Genomic DNA, 13,162 nt, shown 5'->3' on the forward strand with positions numbered 1-13,162 from the left:
GGCTGAACATTTCCCATAATCCAACTGAAAATACAAAACATCAAAAAATATGGGCCCACATGTGCAAAGTATACAGACAACTACTAATCTGTATATTCTCTTGTACTTTTAAGGTGTTTTAATCTCCATTTTCTATGTTAGCACACCATATAACATGAAACATGATATGTAATTTGTGAGCATATAATCTTGTATTTACTTCTGGATTAGCTATTTTTCCCTGTTTCTGGACACCCTCATGGCTCCTCACTAGTACACATACTTTCATTTAGAAATGTAAGTCAAAGTTGATGTACTGTATACTCAAGCTGTATGGTTTTGGAAATGATTATGGGGCAGGGTATAGGAAGGCTAAAGCAGATTAGCCTCTGGCCACCATGATTGTTCACCAACTTTCATGACAATCCAGCAAATGTTGAAAATTAGATTTTGAATAATACTGGCACATTTATGGGGCTTTTTTTTTTTTTGGCATTTCGGTCTCAACAAGTCAAACCATTTCTCACTCATTTTCATTTCCATTACCAGTTTAACTGTTGCAAGTTGTGCCACACTATGTCCATTTTCCAGAGTAGGGCTAAGCCGGTCTGACCTAGCCGCCAACAACTTGCTGTTAAGTCTAACCACCATGACCAATATCTAAAAGTCCCTGTTCTCCCCCTCAAAAAAGCTTGTGTTGTGAGACTCAGCTCTTGCCTGTGCAGGACACTGACCTGCCATCCCTGGAGCCACACATAACATGTCTAAAATTACACCTAACATGAAATACAGTTATACTTTTTGAACAGTTATTGTGTAAATTAATATTGTCATTATCCATTTCTCCCTTCACAACTCTGTTTTTACGAGAGGTTATGTTTTGCTAAGTAGACAAAGCCACAGACCCGTGTAAAGTAGTTTACCTCAGTGACATGTTGGCTTGATGGTTAGAATAACAGTTAGAAATTCAGTTTCAGAGAAAGCAGCTAATATGTCCTCAGTGAACTATAGTATTAACCTTGTAGTTTTACAGTTGTATCACATGAGAATCAAAAAGCCTTTGGAAACCACAGCGCTGTGATGTAATGGAAGGTCCCTAAGTGGAGTACAAAAACATCGAGTGATGAGGAAGTCTTAGTGTGACTGTTGAGTGAGTGACAGAAATGGAACAGAAGCTGCAGCTCTGCGTATTCATGTTACTCATACATGGTGAGTCCTTTGCTTTCAATACTTCTTGACTGGCTTACTTTGTTTATGAAAAGATAATGTTAAAATGAGATGATAGACTGATAATCTGATCATTGAAAACAACACGTGAGCCTGTTGGAGGTGAAGTCTTTCTCTGACAGTGTGTGGTGTTTCAAAATCTGATCTACAAACTTTGATGCTCCTGATCAATCAAACTGCTGTATTTGTCTCAGTCAAAAGCACTGTTGTCATAACTTGTGTTTTTATTGTATGTTTTATATCTTTATAATTCTTTGTAAGTCGTGAGTACCTCTCACCCAATTTCCCCATGTTAATTTATTATCCTTTTATTATTATTTTACACGTTTAACTCTGCCACATTCTATAACAGTATGTATGCATGAATATTTATATCAAAATATATGCTGTGTATATCTTTTTATTTGGCTTAGTGAAATGCATATATTTTACATTGCTTAGAGTATTTCATGAATGAAATGTTCTTTATAAATCAAGCATTTAAAAAATACTCATAAAAACATTCGTTTTCTGCAGTTTTCCCACATTTTACTCCGTTACAATAATGGAAAGTCTTATGCATAACCCACACTTGTGAAACAAATCTTAGTGACCTCCGATGCTCCAAGCCCACTGCCCTGCTAGCTGCTGTCAGAATGCTCCCACAGTTGTGTTTTCCACCGTTCTCACCCCATAGGAAAGAAAAAGCAACCAAAGCCCCCGTGAACAACCCACAGCATGTTTATACTGTATTTTCTCTTACACACAGCATTACTTTCTTTTTCACCATGAAAGGACTGACTGCATTACTTCCTGTCACATCAGAAAATAGATGTGTGAAAGGGGGGCTGCTTCTTTTTAAACTGCAGCAGAACTTTTTTCCCCCCACTGTCACACCACCTCTGCATGCCCACACACTTACACACATTTACACACACTTACACACAAACACATACAGTTTCAGGCCAGTGGTACAGGAATAGATTAATCAGACTGTGAGAAATGGGTCTTCAAGTCTGTGTGTGTGAAGGAGGCCATAGTTAAACTGCTGCTGAATTGACTTGTCACATTTACAGCAAGGAAAAGACAGTTTTCAAAGAAATCTGTGTTTCTTTTTATTTGCCTGTAGTTTCTCATGCGGTGTGGCAGCGCGTGACTGTAAAAAAAGGTGAGACCGTTGACTTAAGCTGCCCAGTTACTAATGCTCACCAGACCAGCATAGACTGGAAGAACCCTGAGGGATATGTCATGTTCTTCAAGCACAATAAAGGTAAAGATGACATAACTTGTGCTTCAAATACGCCAACAAATTGACAGCAACAAAATTTCTCTGTCGTGCTTTTGGATGAGGATATTAAATTTCTTTTTATTTTTCGTCACTGCTCAGCAGTAGTGGTTAAAGGTTTACAGGACAAGCGCTACAGGATGAGCAAACTGTCTGCTTCAGAATTCACCGTCAGTATTTCTGGTGTCACCTTCAAAGATGGTGGCAACTACACCTGCTCCCAGTATGGTGATCACATAACAGAGAAGATAGTGGAGCTGACAGTGTTAGGTGAGTATGAGATAAGGCATAGTGATTTAGTTACATTACCATCAGACCACTGCATTGTTAGTTGGATGAGCATGTCATAATAATGTAATAATATTTTCTCTGGCATCATTTTTTTTTTTAAAGATAATCCCAAAATGAAAAGAACAAAGGATAAAGGAAGGTTTAACATAAAATGTATTTCTGAGGGGAACCACTATCCACCCCAGATCTCCTGGAAACTGGATCAAGGGCCTGAAATTCTTGGTAAGTTGTGAAGTTTATAATAAATTTTAAAGAATGGAAAAAAGCCACATTGTCATGAAAAACTGAACCAAAGAGAGCCATGTAGGCTAACATAACATGAATTAGGCTCATAAAAATCCATCACCTGCCATCTTGTGCTGCATATTTACGACGCTCAATCTATTCTGCTATTCTGAACTTTCGGGGCAAAAATGTTCCTTAGCGAAGTCAGCACTTGGCTCCCACAAAGCACTTACTTGTATTTGTCATGGCAATTGCGCTTCTGTAGATGCATCAAAATGGCAGTCAGCGACCACAGAGTGGGCTCATGTGCTGATGACGTTACCTCCCACAGTCGCAGGGATCTTAACCTTTATTGGCTTGACAGATGATATTTCAAGCAAAGAACCATAACCTTTAAAATTCTTTATTGATTTCCTTTAACGATGGAGATTAGTAGTTGAAACCCTCTTTGTTAAAAGTTGTCAGCAATTGATTACTCTTGCTTAAATTGAGCATTCATGATATCTGTCTAATTCCACAGCTCATTCCCAAGTCGTGCATGGAGATCACAAATATGTTTCAAGAGCTATGTTACATATTCAGTCTGTGGAGAGCAGAGTCACTGTGAAATGCCTTGTTCGCCATCCAGCTCTGCACTCACAACCATTGATGGACTTTGTCAAAATTGGACGTAACCGTGAGTACAGTTCATTTAATCTGAAAATAATTATGTCTCTTTCTCTCTCTCTCTCACTTTGCTCTGTGTTCCCCAGCTCAGATTTTAGTGACTGTATGTTTAGAAGTATCTGTATCAAATATGAACCGTCAGAGAAAATTAGACCCTTGTATTAACCAAAACTTCCTTACTTTTACGTACTTCTGCGTGAAAGCTGATATTTCAGGAACAGTGAATACAGCGTAGTCGTGTCGTCACAAAACAGGGAAAGCACTCAGAGCTTTTTTCTCATGAATTTTTCCATGACACTGTCCACAGCACCAAGTGAAACTTGGCTGAAAAAAAAATTTCCTCTTTTTGCATGTTGTAAATAGACTGCTTTCCTGTAAACAAAACAAACAAGATTTTTTAAATGTCAGCATTTGAATTTTATGATTTTCCACGAATTAACCGTTGTTTCTTCGAATTAATCTCTTGAATCCCCCCCTCCTCTCTATCACAGCAGCAAAGTCCCACCACAAAACCACAACCAATTCATCTGCAGCTCAAGGGTCAACAACAGTGCGCCAAACAACAACTGACTGGTTCAGACATGGGAGAACAACTGTGTTCCCTACAACTAGAGATGTGAATGGGCCTTCATCTGAGAGCACTATAACCTTATCAGCTGTTCCATCTAATCAGCTGCTTCCTTCCAATGAGCCAAGGACTGATACAACACCCACAGGCTCACGTGTCAACACTGCTCGTGAGTATTTATTTAAATCATCTGTATATGATTGTCATGGAATTTGAAATTTATAAAATGTTCCATAGATGTTTACACAAATTATGACCCACCTCAAAGACTTATAATATCTACACAATTTTACTACAATATTCAGCATCTAAACAAGAAAAGTAAACCCCATATCAGAAGTAATCAAATCAAATCAAAATCAAATCTTAACCTTTTTATTGCATTGAATAATCAGAAGACATATTCATGTGCTTTACTTAAAAGGAGCAATACTACATTGGGAAAATAGCTCAGTACACGTAAAAATCCTGCATGGAACATCTGACTTAAGATGTTCCATGCAGGAGGCAAAATGTTACTTAAAGTATGCAAAACAATGTAGTCATTGTGCAGTAAAATGTGAGAACCAGAAAATCAGATCTGTTTTCAGCTGTGTGACGACGTGTTTTCCAGCTAATCAAAATGAATTTTTAAATACTTCATTTATCATAACAAGTAGATGGATTAAGGCATAAAGAAATACTCCATCCTTCAGTTTGTCACAAACATTCAAAAGCTCCAAATCTAGCCAGGAAGAGAAAATTTTAATCTAAAAAGTAACTAGTGAGTAAAGCTCTGAGAGAAATGTAACGAAGTAAAAGTACAATATGTGCTTCTGAAATACAGTGGGGTAGATGTATAAAGTTGCATATAATAGAAAAACTCAAGTAAAGTACAAATGCATTGAATTTGTACTTCTGGACTGTACTTGAGTAGATGTACTTAGTTATATGCCACCATTCTGTACAATAAGGGTACATCATATAAATTGTCACCTCCTGTGAAGGCTTTCACAATGCATGTAGTTAAGTTGCTTAACCACACGTGTAGTTATGATACCACCAGATCTGTTTCCTGTGACAGAAGCCTCAGAGTATACACTGAAACCTACTGATGTTAAGAGTATTCTGGGGATGAAATTGTGAGACTTGATAAAGATAAAGATAAAGATAAAGAAAGCTTTTCTGAGATATACAGTGAATCTTAAGAGATTTGTTATCCCAGAGGTTATTAACTTTAAACAAGAACAATTTATCAAAAATAAATCTGTTTTGACATTAAAAGTTACACAGAACCTTACATTTCCCATAACCCTAACCCCTTAAATAAATTCATCTGCTTGTCTTTATGCAATATGAAAACACTTTTCTTTAAAACATTAACCTTCTATCCATCCATCCATTTTCTATACCGCTTATCCGTCAGGGTCGCAAACATTATCCTTTTTTTGTTTTTATTTTTCTATGAGACGTATTAATCAAAATGTTTTCATTTCTTGTAGATACGTCAGGAACGTCTGTATTATCAAGCTCAACCAGCAGTAACGACACCATCAACAATAGAACAAGCACAACAGGTAAAGTATTATTGACAAATATCTATCTAGTGCCATCTAGTGGTAATGTTGAACAATTACAATTGAGCTGTTCCATTCAGAAAACATGGTTGACTTACAGCAACTTATTTAAGGCTGTGTTAAATATATTATCTTCCTTCTTCATGATTACTTAAAGGCTGGACATCTGTCTCTGAGACAACAGAGGAAATCACATTCTACAACCATACAGAGGGAAACGGAACAGGTAAATTCACAATGTGTTTACATGTGAGATGAAAGGTCCTCTGCTACGAAAATGATTGAGAGAACCGTTTAATACACATAGATCAACGTGTAATAGGCTTTAAAAGTGCTGAAGGTTTTGCAGAATTAAACAACATCATCCTGTCCATTCCCAGGAAGCTTTAATGACCCGAAGATGCAGACAACTGGCGAGGGAAGTTCAACTCTGCTCGTTTTCCTGGTAACATGCCTGATCTTTGGTCTTCTGGTGGTGGTTATTTTTTTTGCCATCAAGCTGAGGAGAGCACATATCACCTGGAAGAGAGGTAAGCATACCTTATTCCCATTCTCTGCATGGCATCTAATCAAAGCAACATCAGACCCAAGGTGCTGTTTGTTAGTGAGTCCAGTAACCTTATAGCTGAAAAATGCTGCAATAAACAGGAAAATATATAGACTTTAGACTATAGACTATAGACTTTGTTATTGCAGACACAAGAATTATTTTCTGAAATGTGTTTTTTTTTTTTTTTTTTAAAAACATATGACAGTTTTTATTGTTACAGAGAATGAAGATTCTGATCCATCTGAGGAAAGCAATAAGTCAAAATCAAGCCAGGAGGAGAAGAACTCCCAAGGACAAAGGCGAAGAGGTAGGCAGATGATTCAGCAGATGTTGTGCAACGTTGCCAGTCATATTGTGTATTAAAATCTGGATTATTTACAGAAATGATTGTGCTGTGGCTTGAGATTTAATATGATTATCTCTGGATGCACCTTTCAGCTTAGGAAATTAATGAAACCCAGTAAAACAGAGAGGAGGCTAGTTAATCACTGTTGGCAGCCTCAGGAAAACAGGAACTCTCTTTCCACTTGCTAATCAGGGAATAAAGGTCATTTGTGGCTATATCTATGTATGAGGTAGCTAAATTAAAAAAAACAAACAATAAGCAACTATTAGTCTAATTTAAAACTTGCTGTAATTTCATGTGTCCACACATTTACCAGTAAAAATAGGTTAAAAACTTAACATTAACTCCTAGTCAGCACTGTGCTGTTTCTGTGGGTCATCAATGCGTACGTCATATTGTACATATATTTCTATATATTCACAATCTTAACGGTCCATTGATGAACAATGCCCATTTAGTAGTCACAGACCATTCCAAGCGTATTGTAAAGCCTTAGGGGGAAAAAATGGGTTATTATACTTTACTGGGCATGTGGTCATTTATTGCCTTCAGTTTCAAGCTACTGCATTTTATTGCAAAGCAGATTTGCTTAATTGCTTAATGGTTGTATTTAACAAATTCCTTCTTTTATTTAAGAGATTAATATGACAGATCTATAATATGAGATCAGCATGACAAATTTGATTTCATGCAGTAGAAACACCAACAGAAACAGGGTGTGTAAAGAACTGGTTCCTGCAATGAATCACTGATTGCAAAATGCTTTCTCTTTCACAGGGGTCTTAAACACTGCATTCACACAGTATGTCGTTGAAACATCGCCGGCGATAACCTCTGTGATAAACACAGCTGCGATGGCAGCAACAAAGGGTGTAAATGAAGCGCAGACTTCTCAGCTTCAAACCTCGGGACAAACTTCAGCCAGATGTAACATAAAGGAGACAGAGCTATAACAAGCTGTAAATTACAGCATTTAGAATGTAAGCGATATCATCAGCACCGTTATCAAGATGGCATTTTAAGCTGGTTATCTTTGTTTTTTTTACTGCACTTGTAAAGTGTGTGTTTACACAGAAAAGAATATGGTAGCACAATGCTTACAACTGTAGTACTGTACTGTATATAAATACTGTGTATGTTTTGTGTTTACATGAACCAATAAATTATATTTTGCTGGAACATAATGACATGCTTTTTTAACATGGATGAATGATGTTTAAGGGAATTATCAGCCAGTGTTTTTGCAAAGTATCTCTTGTATCTCTGTATTTTCTATATTTTATAGAAATACTGTTTTTTTCATCATCACATGACACACGTGACATATCAAAGTATCATTGTCATAAAAATGTCATTAACAAAAAATAATCCTCCAAATATGATCTGTGAACATATTCTGCACCATGTTTAATTCCATTTTCAAAAACCACTACTAGTTAGATCCCAGTTAGCGAAACATGCCTGGGCTCTACCTAAGATAATTCCTTGATAATACAGAAACGCACAATCATTCGATGTGCAATTACACGCTTAAATCCATAATGATTAAGAATCTCCGATTAAAAAGATCGTTTGGAAAATTACAACTTGTAACTATCACCTCGTGCCATGCGGTCACACAAATTATAGGAAATCGCCATGAACAGGAAGAAGGCTGGATGTTTTAACGTCATGAAACATACTCAGGATCATTGGTGGACGTTTGCGTAAAGACTCAGAGCCTCGACGCCTGATTGGCTGCTTTGCCGGTAATATATAAGGCTCCGAGAGCGGTGTCCCTTTCTTTCCCTTCTCATACCGACAAGGAGAGGACATCTTTGCTGTTGTCCATTCCAAATCAGCACCGACGTCCATCCTTGGTTCAACAACTCGGTAAGTTATTCTTAAGTGAGCCACAAATATTATGTAACGTTATATATTTAAATGAAACTCTCCACTTCACTATAAGGTCATTTTAATATCGAGAGTAACGGTTAACCTTAGAATTTTGCGCACTCATTGTTGTCATTAGACAATATATACATATATATAATGAGGGTTTTAAATTGCTGGTGCTGAATAACAAATGTAGATCGTAACAATATAGATTGGTAAATTCATATTTGTATAACAGAGCTATGCTCAAGAGCAGATGACGGTAACAATTCAGCGGAGTGGGGAGGGTGGGGGTGGGGATTCTGAGACGTTCGAGAATGTTCTCGAACAACCAATGTCAAGCTAGCTAGAATGATCAGACTTCCGGTGATTTATTTTCAAAAGAAACGATTTATCGCATTACTTCAACTTGGGTTGTTCAAAGCCTGTTACGCAGGTAGCTTTAACTGTTTAATATAAAGGCTTTTCCAGTGTACGTCGATTATAATGCGTTTATTCCGTTCATGTGGCGGATGAGGATCCTTTTGGCACTTTCCGGTATTAATTTTGTAAACATATATATATATATATATTCTATCCGTCTTGGGTTTTTTATACTCAAATTTCCCATCGAGACGGCCACCGTGTTGTTTAGTGTCTGTCATATCGAGTTGATCTTTGCTACCCGTCGCTACCGGATCAGCTGCCCATTTGCGCATGCGCGACGGTAACTACTTGGACAAACTGTTCGAAATGCGTTGCCAGAGACGTTTCAGGGATTTTGAGTCATTTTGCGCTGCAGATGGGTTAATTGCGTTTTAATCCGAGTAATCATTATGATTTAATCTGCGTCAACGCGCTAATTTCGGCAGCCCTAATATGATTACATACATAAATAATTACACTTTTGTGTGTATGTATAATATAATCAGGTGAATTGTTGGGTAGCTTAATACAATTGTTTTGGAACTGAACCTTGGTTAGACTGCCGTTTTATACATTACATTTCATGGTTTGTCTCTAGTAGCACTCAGTTACTAGTTAAAATACAAAATTTAGGTACTTGAATCGTGCACTTACATTTACTTTATTTCAGAGAGATATATTGTACTTTTCAATCCTCTACATTTATCTGATGGCTTTAGATACAATGCAGATATCTTGAAAAACAAAACATGATTGAGCTCTTAACTGAAACCATCCAACAGTATGTAGTACAGATGACATGCTGCTTAGATGTCAAAGCTGTACTAATGATTGTAGTAGTACTGGCTCATTCTACAAAACGAGTGCTTTTACTCTAATATTGTAAGTGGAATGTTGTACATCAACTGTAAGATCTGTAATATTTTTATTAATGGTATTTAGACATTATTAGTAGGTGAAAGTTTGGGCTGGAACAAACTTTGGAAGAAACTTTTTTTTTTTTGCCTCCTTCAAACTTTAGGAAAAATGTCGAAGGGACCAGCAGTTGGCATCGATCTTGGGACCACCTACTCCTGTGTTGGTGTGTTCCAACATGGCAAAGTTGAGATCATTGCCAATGACCAGGGCAACAGGACCACACCCAGCTATGTGGCCTTCACAGACAGTGAGAGGCTGATTGGAGATGCAGCAAAGAATCAGGTTGCCATGAACCCCACCAACACTGTTTTTGGTAATAAAATTTACTATTGAACATTAATGTTGTTTTCTGTCATTGTTGCCAAAAACCTGCACCATGTTTATTGTGTAATTTATCCCTTTGAAGTACCCCACTACTGTTTAATTGTCTGACACCTGTCAACAGACGAGTGATCTTTAAGATATAACTCCTGTGAATTTAAAAGAATGACATGAGACTGAAAAATATGAAGAGAACCCATTAAAGCACTTCATCACTGTGACCCTAACCCTGGAGGTTGAAATACCAGAGATGGCTAAAAAAAATTTTTAAATGTATTTCTTTGCAGATGCCAAACGACTGATTGGCCGCAGGTTTGATGACTCCGTTGTGCAGTCAGATATGAAGCACTGGCCATTCAATGTCATCAACGACAACACCCGTCCCAAGGTTCAAGTTGAGTACAAGGGTGAGACAAAGACCTTCTACCCAGAGGAGATCTCATCCATGGTGCTGACAAAGATGAAGGAGATTGCTGAAGCCTACCTCGGAAAAGTATGTTCTTTAGCATATCACTGTAAAACTGGGCATTCTTTTTAATTGGATAGTATGCTAATTTGTGGTTTATTCTCTTTAAGACTGTCAACAATGCTGTAATTACGGTACCCGCCTACTTCAACGACTCCCAGCGCCAGGCCACAAAGGATGCTGGTACAATCTCTGGCCTCAATGTTCTGCGTATCATAAATGAACCAACTGCTGCTGCCATTGCTTATGGGCTGGACAAAAAGGTAAAACTTGGAACAATTCCACTGATACTTGATTGACGACTGGTGCACATAACCAAATCAAGATAGTTGTCATAATTGGTAACTTTGAAAATTGTTGAAACTTTTAATCTCAGGTTGGGTCTGAAAGGAACGTTCTCATCTTTGATCTTGGTGGAGGCACCTTTGACGTGTCCATCCTGACCATTGAGGACGGTATCTTTGAGGTCAAGTCCACTGCTGGAGATACTCATCTTGGTGGGGAAGATTTCGACAACCGCATGGTCAATCACTTCATTGCTGAGTTCAAGCGCAAGTACAAGAAGGACATCAGCGACAACAAGAGAGCTGTTCGTCGTCTGCGCACTGCTTGTGAGAGGGCAAAGCGCACCCTGTCTTCCAGCACCCAGGCCAGCATTGAAATCGACTCTCTGTATGAGGGAGTTGACTTCTACACCTCAATCACCAGGGCTCGCTTCGAGGAGCTCAACGCTGACCTCTTCCGTGGCACCTTGGACCCTGTGGAGAAATCCCTCCGTGATGCCAAGATGGACAAAGGGCAGATTCATGACATTGTGTTGGTTGGTGGCTCCACCCGTATCCCCAAGATCCAGAAGCTGCTCCAGGATTTCTTCAATGGAAAGGAGCTCAACAAGAGCATCAATCCAGATGAAGCTGTGGCCTATGGAGCTGGTAAGTTTCGAGCCTCTTATCCAACCCAAGCACCTGATTAGAACTCCTGAAATAAATTTCAAAATGAAACTTCGTTTGTCTTTTATCAAAATCTAACCAGTCACGCTTCTTTTCAGCTGTCCAGGCAGCCATCTTGTCTGGTGACAAGTCTGAGAATGTGCAGGACTTGCTGCTTCTGGATGTCACCCCTCTGTCCCTGGGTATTGAGACTGCTGGAGGCGTCATGACTGTCCTGATCAAACGTAACACCACCATTCCCACCAAGCAGACACAGACCTTCACCACCTACTCTGATAACCAGCCTGGTGTGCTCATCCAGGTAAGCTCAATAGCATATTGTACCAGTTTCAGTTTCGCAATGATGATGATTATTCCTGCCATTCGTAGTTTCCACCAGAGGTTGCAAGACCAAAGATGGCCCTGACCTTCCTTGGATGTCTGAGCGAAATGAAGTTGGCAGAGCTGTATATTGCTGTAGATGTTGTGATTGTCTGCTAACCCTGCATACTTCAACAGGTATATGAAGGTGAGCGTGCCATGACGAAGGACAACAACCTGCTGGGCAAGTTTGAGCTGACGGGCATCCCTCCTGCTCCACGTGGCGTTCCTCAGATTGAGGTGACATTTGATATTGATGCCAATGGCATCATGAATGTCTCTGCTGTAGACAAGAGCACTGGCAAGGAGAACAAGATCACCATCACCAATGACAAAGGTGAGTTGAGTTGACTTTGAGCACAGTATCAGATGTGCTGTGCCACAGTTTCTGACTTTGCAATTTTCTTCCAGGTCGTCTCAGTAAGGAGGACATTGAACGCATGGTTCAGGAAGCTGAGAAGTATAAAGCTGAAGATGATGTTCAACGTGACAAGGTGTCTGCAAAGAATGGCCTGGAGTCATATGCTTTCAACATGAAGTCAACTGTGGAGGATGAAAAACTTGCTGGCAAGATAAGTGATGATGACAAGCAGAAGATTTTGGACAAGTGCAACGAGGTCATCAGCTGGCTGGACAAGAACCAGGTAATAATTCTGCTTTTTGTTTTTTTTTTTGTTTGTTTTTTTTCTTTGTTTTTGTTTTTTAATATGACATGAATTTGCCTAAACACTAATGTCCTTTTGCAGACTGCTGAGAAGGATGAGTATGAGCATCAACAGAAGGAATTGGAGAAGGTGTGCAACCCCATCATCACTAAGCTGTACCAGAGTGCTGGTGGCATGCCTGGTGGTATGCCAGAGGGCATGCCTGGTGGCTTCCCTGGAGCTGGTGGTGCTGCTCCTGGTGGTGGATCCTCTGGCCCAACTATTGAGGAAGTTGACTAAACATTCCAACACTTAAGCCACTACTGAAAGATGTTTTCTAAGAAAAGTAACCCTCTTATAGCACATGTCACAAGCTAAAGAGTGTAATTTAAAGAAATTAAAAATAGGGTTCATCGTTTTATTGTTTGGAACACCTGGGAACAAGTTGTAGTTGCACAGCTGAGCTGTCAATTCACATGTGTTGTATGATGAACGTCAGTACATTGACAATAAAAACTTGTAACCCTCTGAGTCTGAGTCTTTTTTTTTTT

At 38.8% G+C, this 13,162-nt stretch overlaps 2 protein-coding genes and 1 non-coding gene across 6 annotated transcripts; all 3 read left to right on the forward strand.

Annotated features, from left to right (window-relative positions):
• Positions 1-1,123: 1,123 nt before the first annotated feature.
• LOC124071261 (cytotoxic and regulatory T-cell molecule) lies at positions 1,124-7,873 on the forward strand. Of its 4 annotated transcripts, none has more exons than XM_046411778.1 (11): positions 1,124-1,188; positions 2,315-2,455; positions 2,573-2,740; positions 2,864-2,983; positions 3,507-3,662; positions 4,147-4,389; positions 5,702-5,776; positions 5,934-6,002; positions 6,157-6,306; positions 6,532-6,633; positions 7,450-7,873. In XM_046411778.1, the coding sequence occupies exons 1-11, from the start codon at positions 1,143-1,145 to the stop codon at positions 7,623-7,625; spliced, it is 1,446 nt and encodes a 481-aa protein (XP_046267734.1). In that variant the 5' UTR covers positions 1,124-1,142; the 3' UTR covers positions 7,626-7,873. The 4 variants fall into 4 exon arrangements, with proteins under 4 accessions (XP_046267734.1, XP_046267732.1, XP_046267733.1 ...); XM_046411776.1 differs by having other exon boundaries at positions 4,144-4,389; positions 7,450-7,872; XM_046411777.1 differs by having other exon boundaries at positions 2,576-2,740; positions 4,144-4,389; positions 7,450-7,872.
• Positions 7,874-8,388: 515 nt separating this feature from the next.
• On the forward strand, positions 8,389-13,142 carry LOC124071260 (heat shock cognate 70 kDa protein). Its single transcript, XM_046411774.1, has 9 exons — positions 8,389-8,544; positions 9,974-10,183; positions 10,479-10,684; positions 10,768-10,920; positions 11,034-11,589; positions 11,706-11,908; positions 12,106-12,304; positions 12,379-12,611; positions 12,714-13,142. Exons 2-9 carry the CDS (start codon positions 9,979-9,981, stop codon positions 12,909-12,911), a joined length of 1,953 nt encoding a protein of 650 aa, XP_046267730.1. The 5' UTR covers positions 8,389-8,544; positions 9,974-9,978; the 3' UTR covers positions 12,912-13,142.
• Positions 11,943-12,035, forward strand: LOC124071309. The gene has a single exon (XR_006845317.1). It is a non-coding gene; the product is annotated as a small nucleolar RNA SNORD14 (small nucleolar RNA).
• Positions 13,143-13,162: the final 20 nt, after the last annotated feature.

The sequence above is a fragment of the Scatophagus argus genome, chromosome 14 (assembly GCF_020382885.2).
Source record: "Scatophagus argus isolate fScaArg1 chromosome 14, fScaArg1.pri, whole genome shotgun sequence".
Lineage (NCBI taxonomy): Eukaryota > Metazoa > Chordata > Actinopteri > Scatophagidae > Scatophagus > Scatophagus argus.

What these genes read in the sequence shown, in the direction of transcription:
- LOC124071261 (XM_046411776.1), top strand. Translation starts at nt 1,143, where the DNA reads ATGGAACAGAAGCTGCAGCTCTGCGTATTCATGTTACTCATACATG. An exon ending in AGTGGAGCTGACAGTGTTAG is followed by an intron (nt 2,741 to 2,863) that starts GTGAGTATGAGA and finishes TTTTTTTTAAAG; the next exon opens with ATAATCCCAAAATGAAAAGA. An exon ending in TGTCAAAATTGGACGTAACC is followed by an intron (nt 3,663 to 4,143) that starts GTGAGTACAGTT and finishes TCTCTATCACAG; the next exon opens with CAGCAAAGTCCCACCACAAA.
- LOC124071260 (XM_046411774.1), top strand. Translation starts at nt 9,979, where the DNA reads ATGTCGAAGGGACCAGCAGTTGGCATCGATCTTGGGACCACCTACTCC. An exon ending in CTGAAGCCTACCTCGGAAAA is followed by an intron (nt 10,685 to 10,767) that starts GTATGTTCTTTA and finishes ATTCTCTTTAAG; the next exon opens with ACTGTCAACAATGCTGTAAT. An exon ending in CTTATGGGCTGGACAAAAAG is followed by an intron (nt 10,921 to 11,033) that starts GTAAAACTTGGA and finishes TTTTAATCTCAG; the next exon opens with GTTGGGTCTGAAAGGAACGT.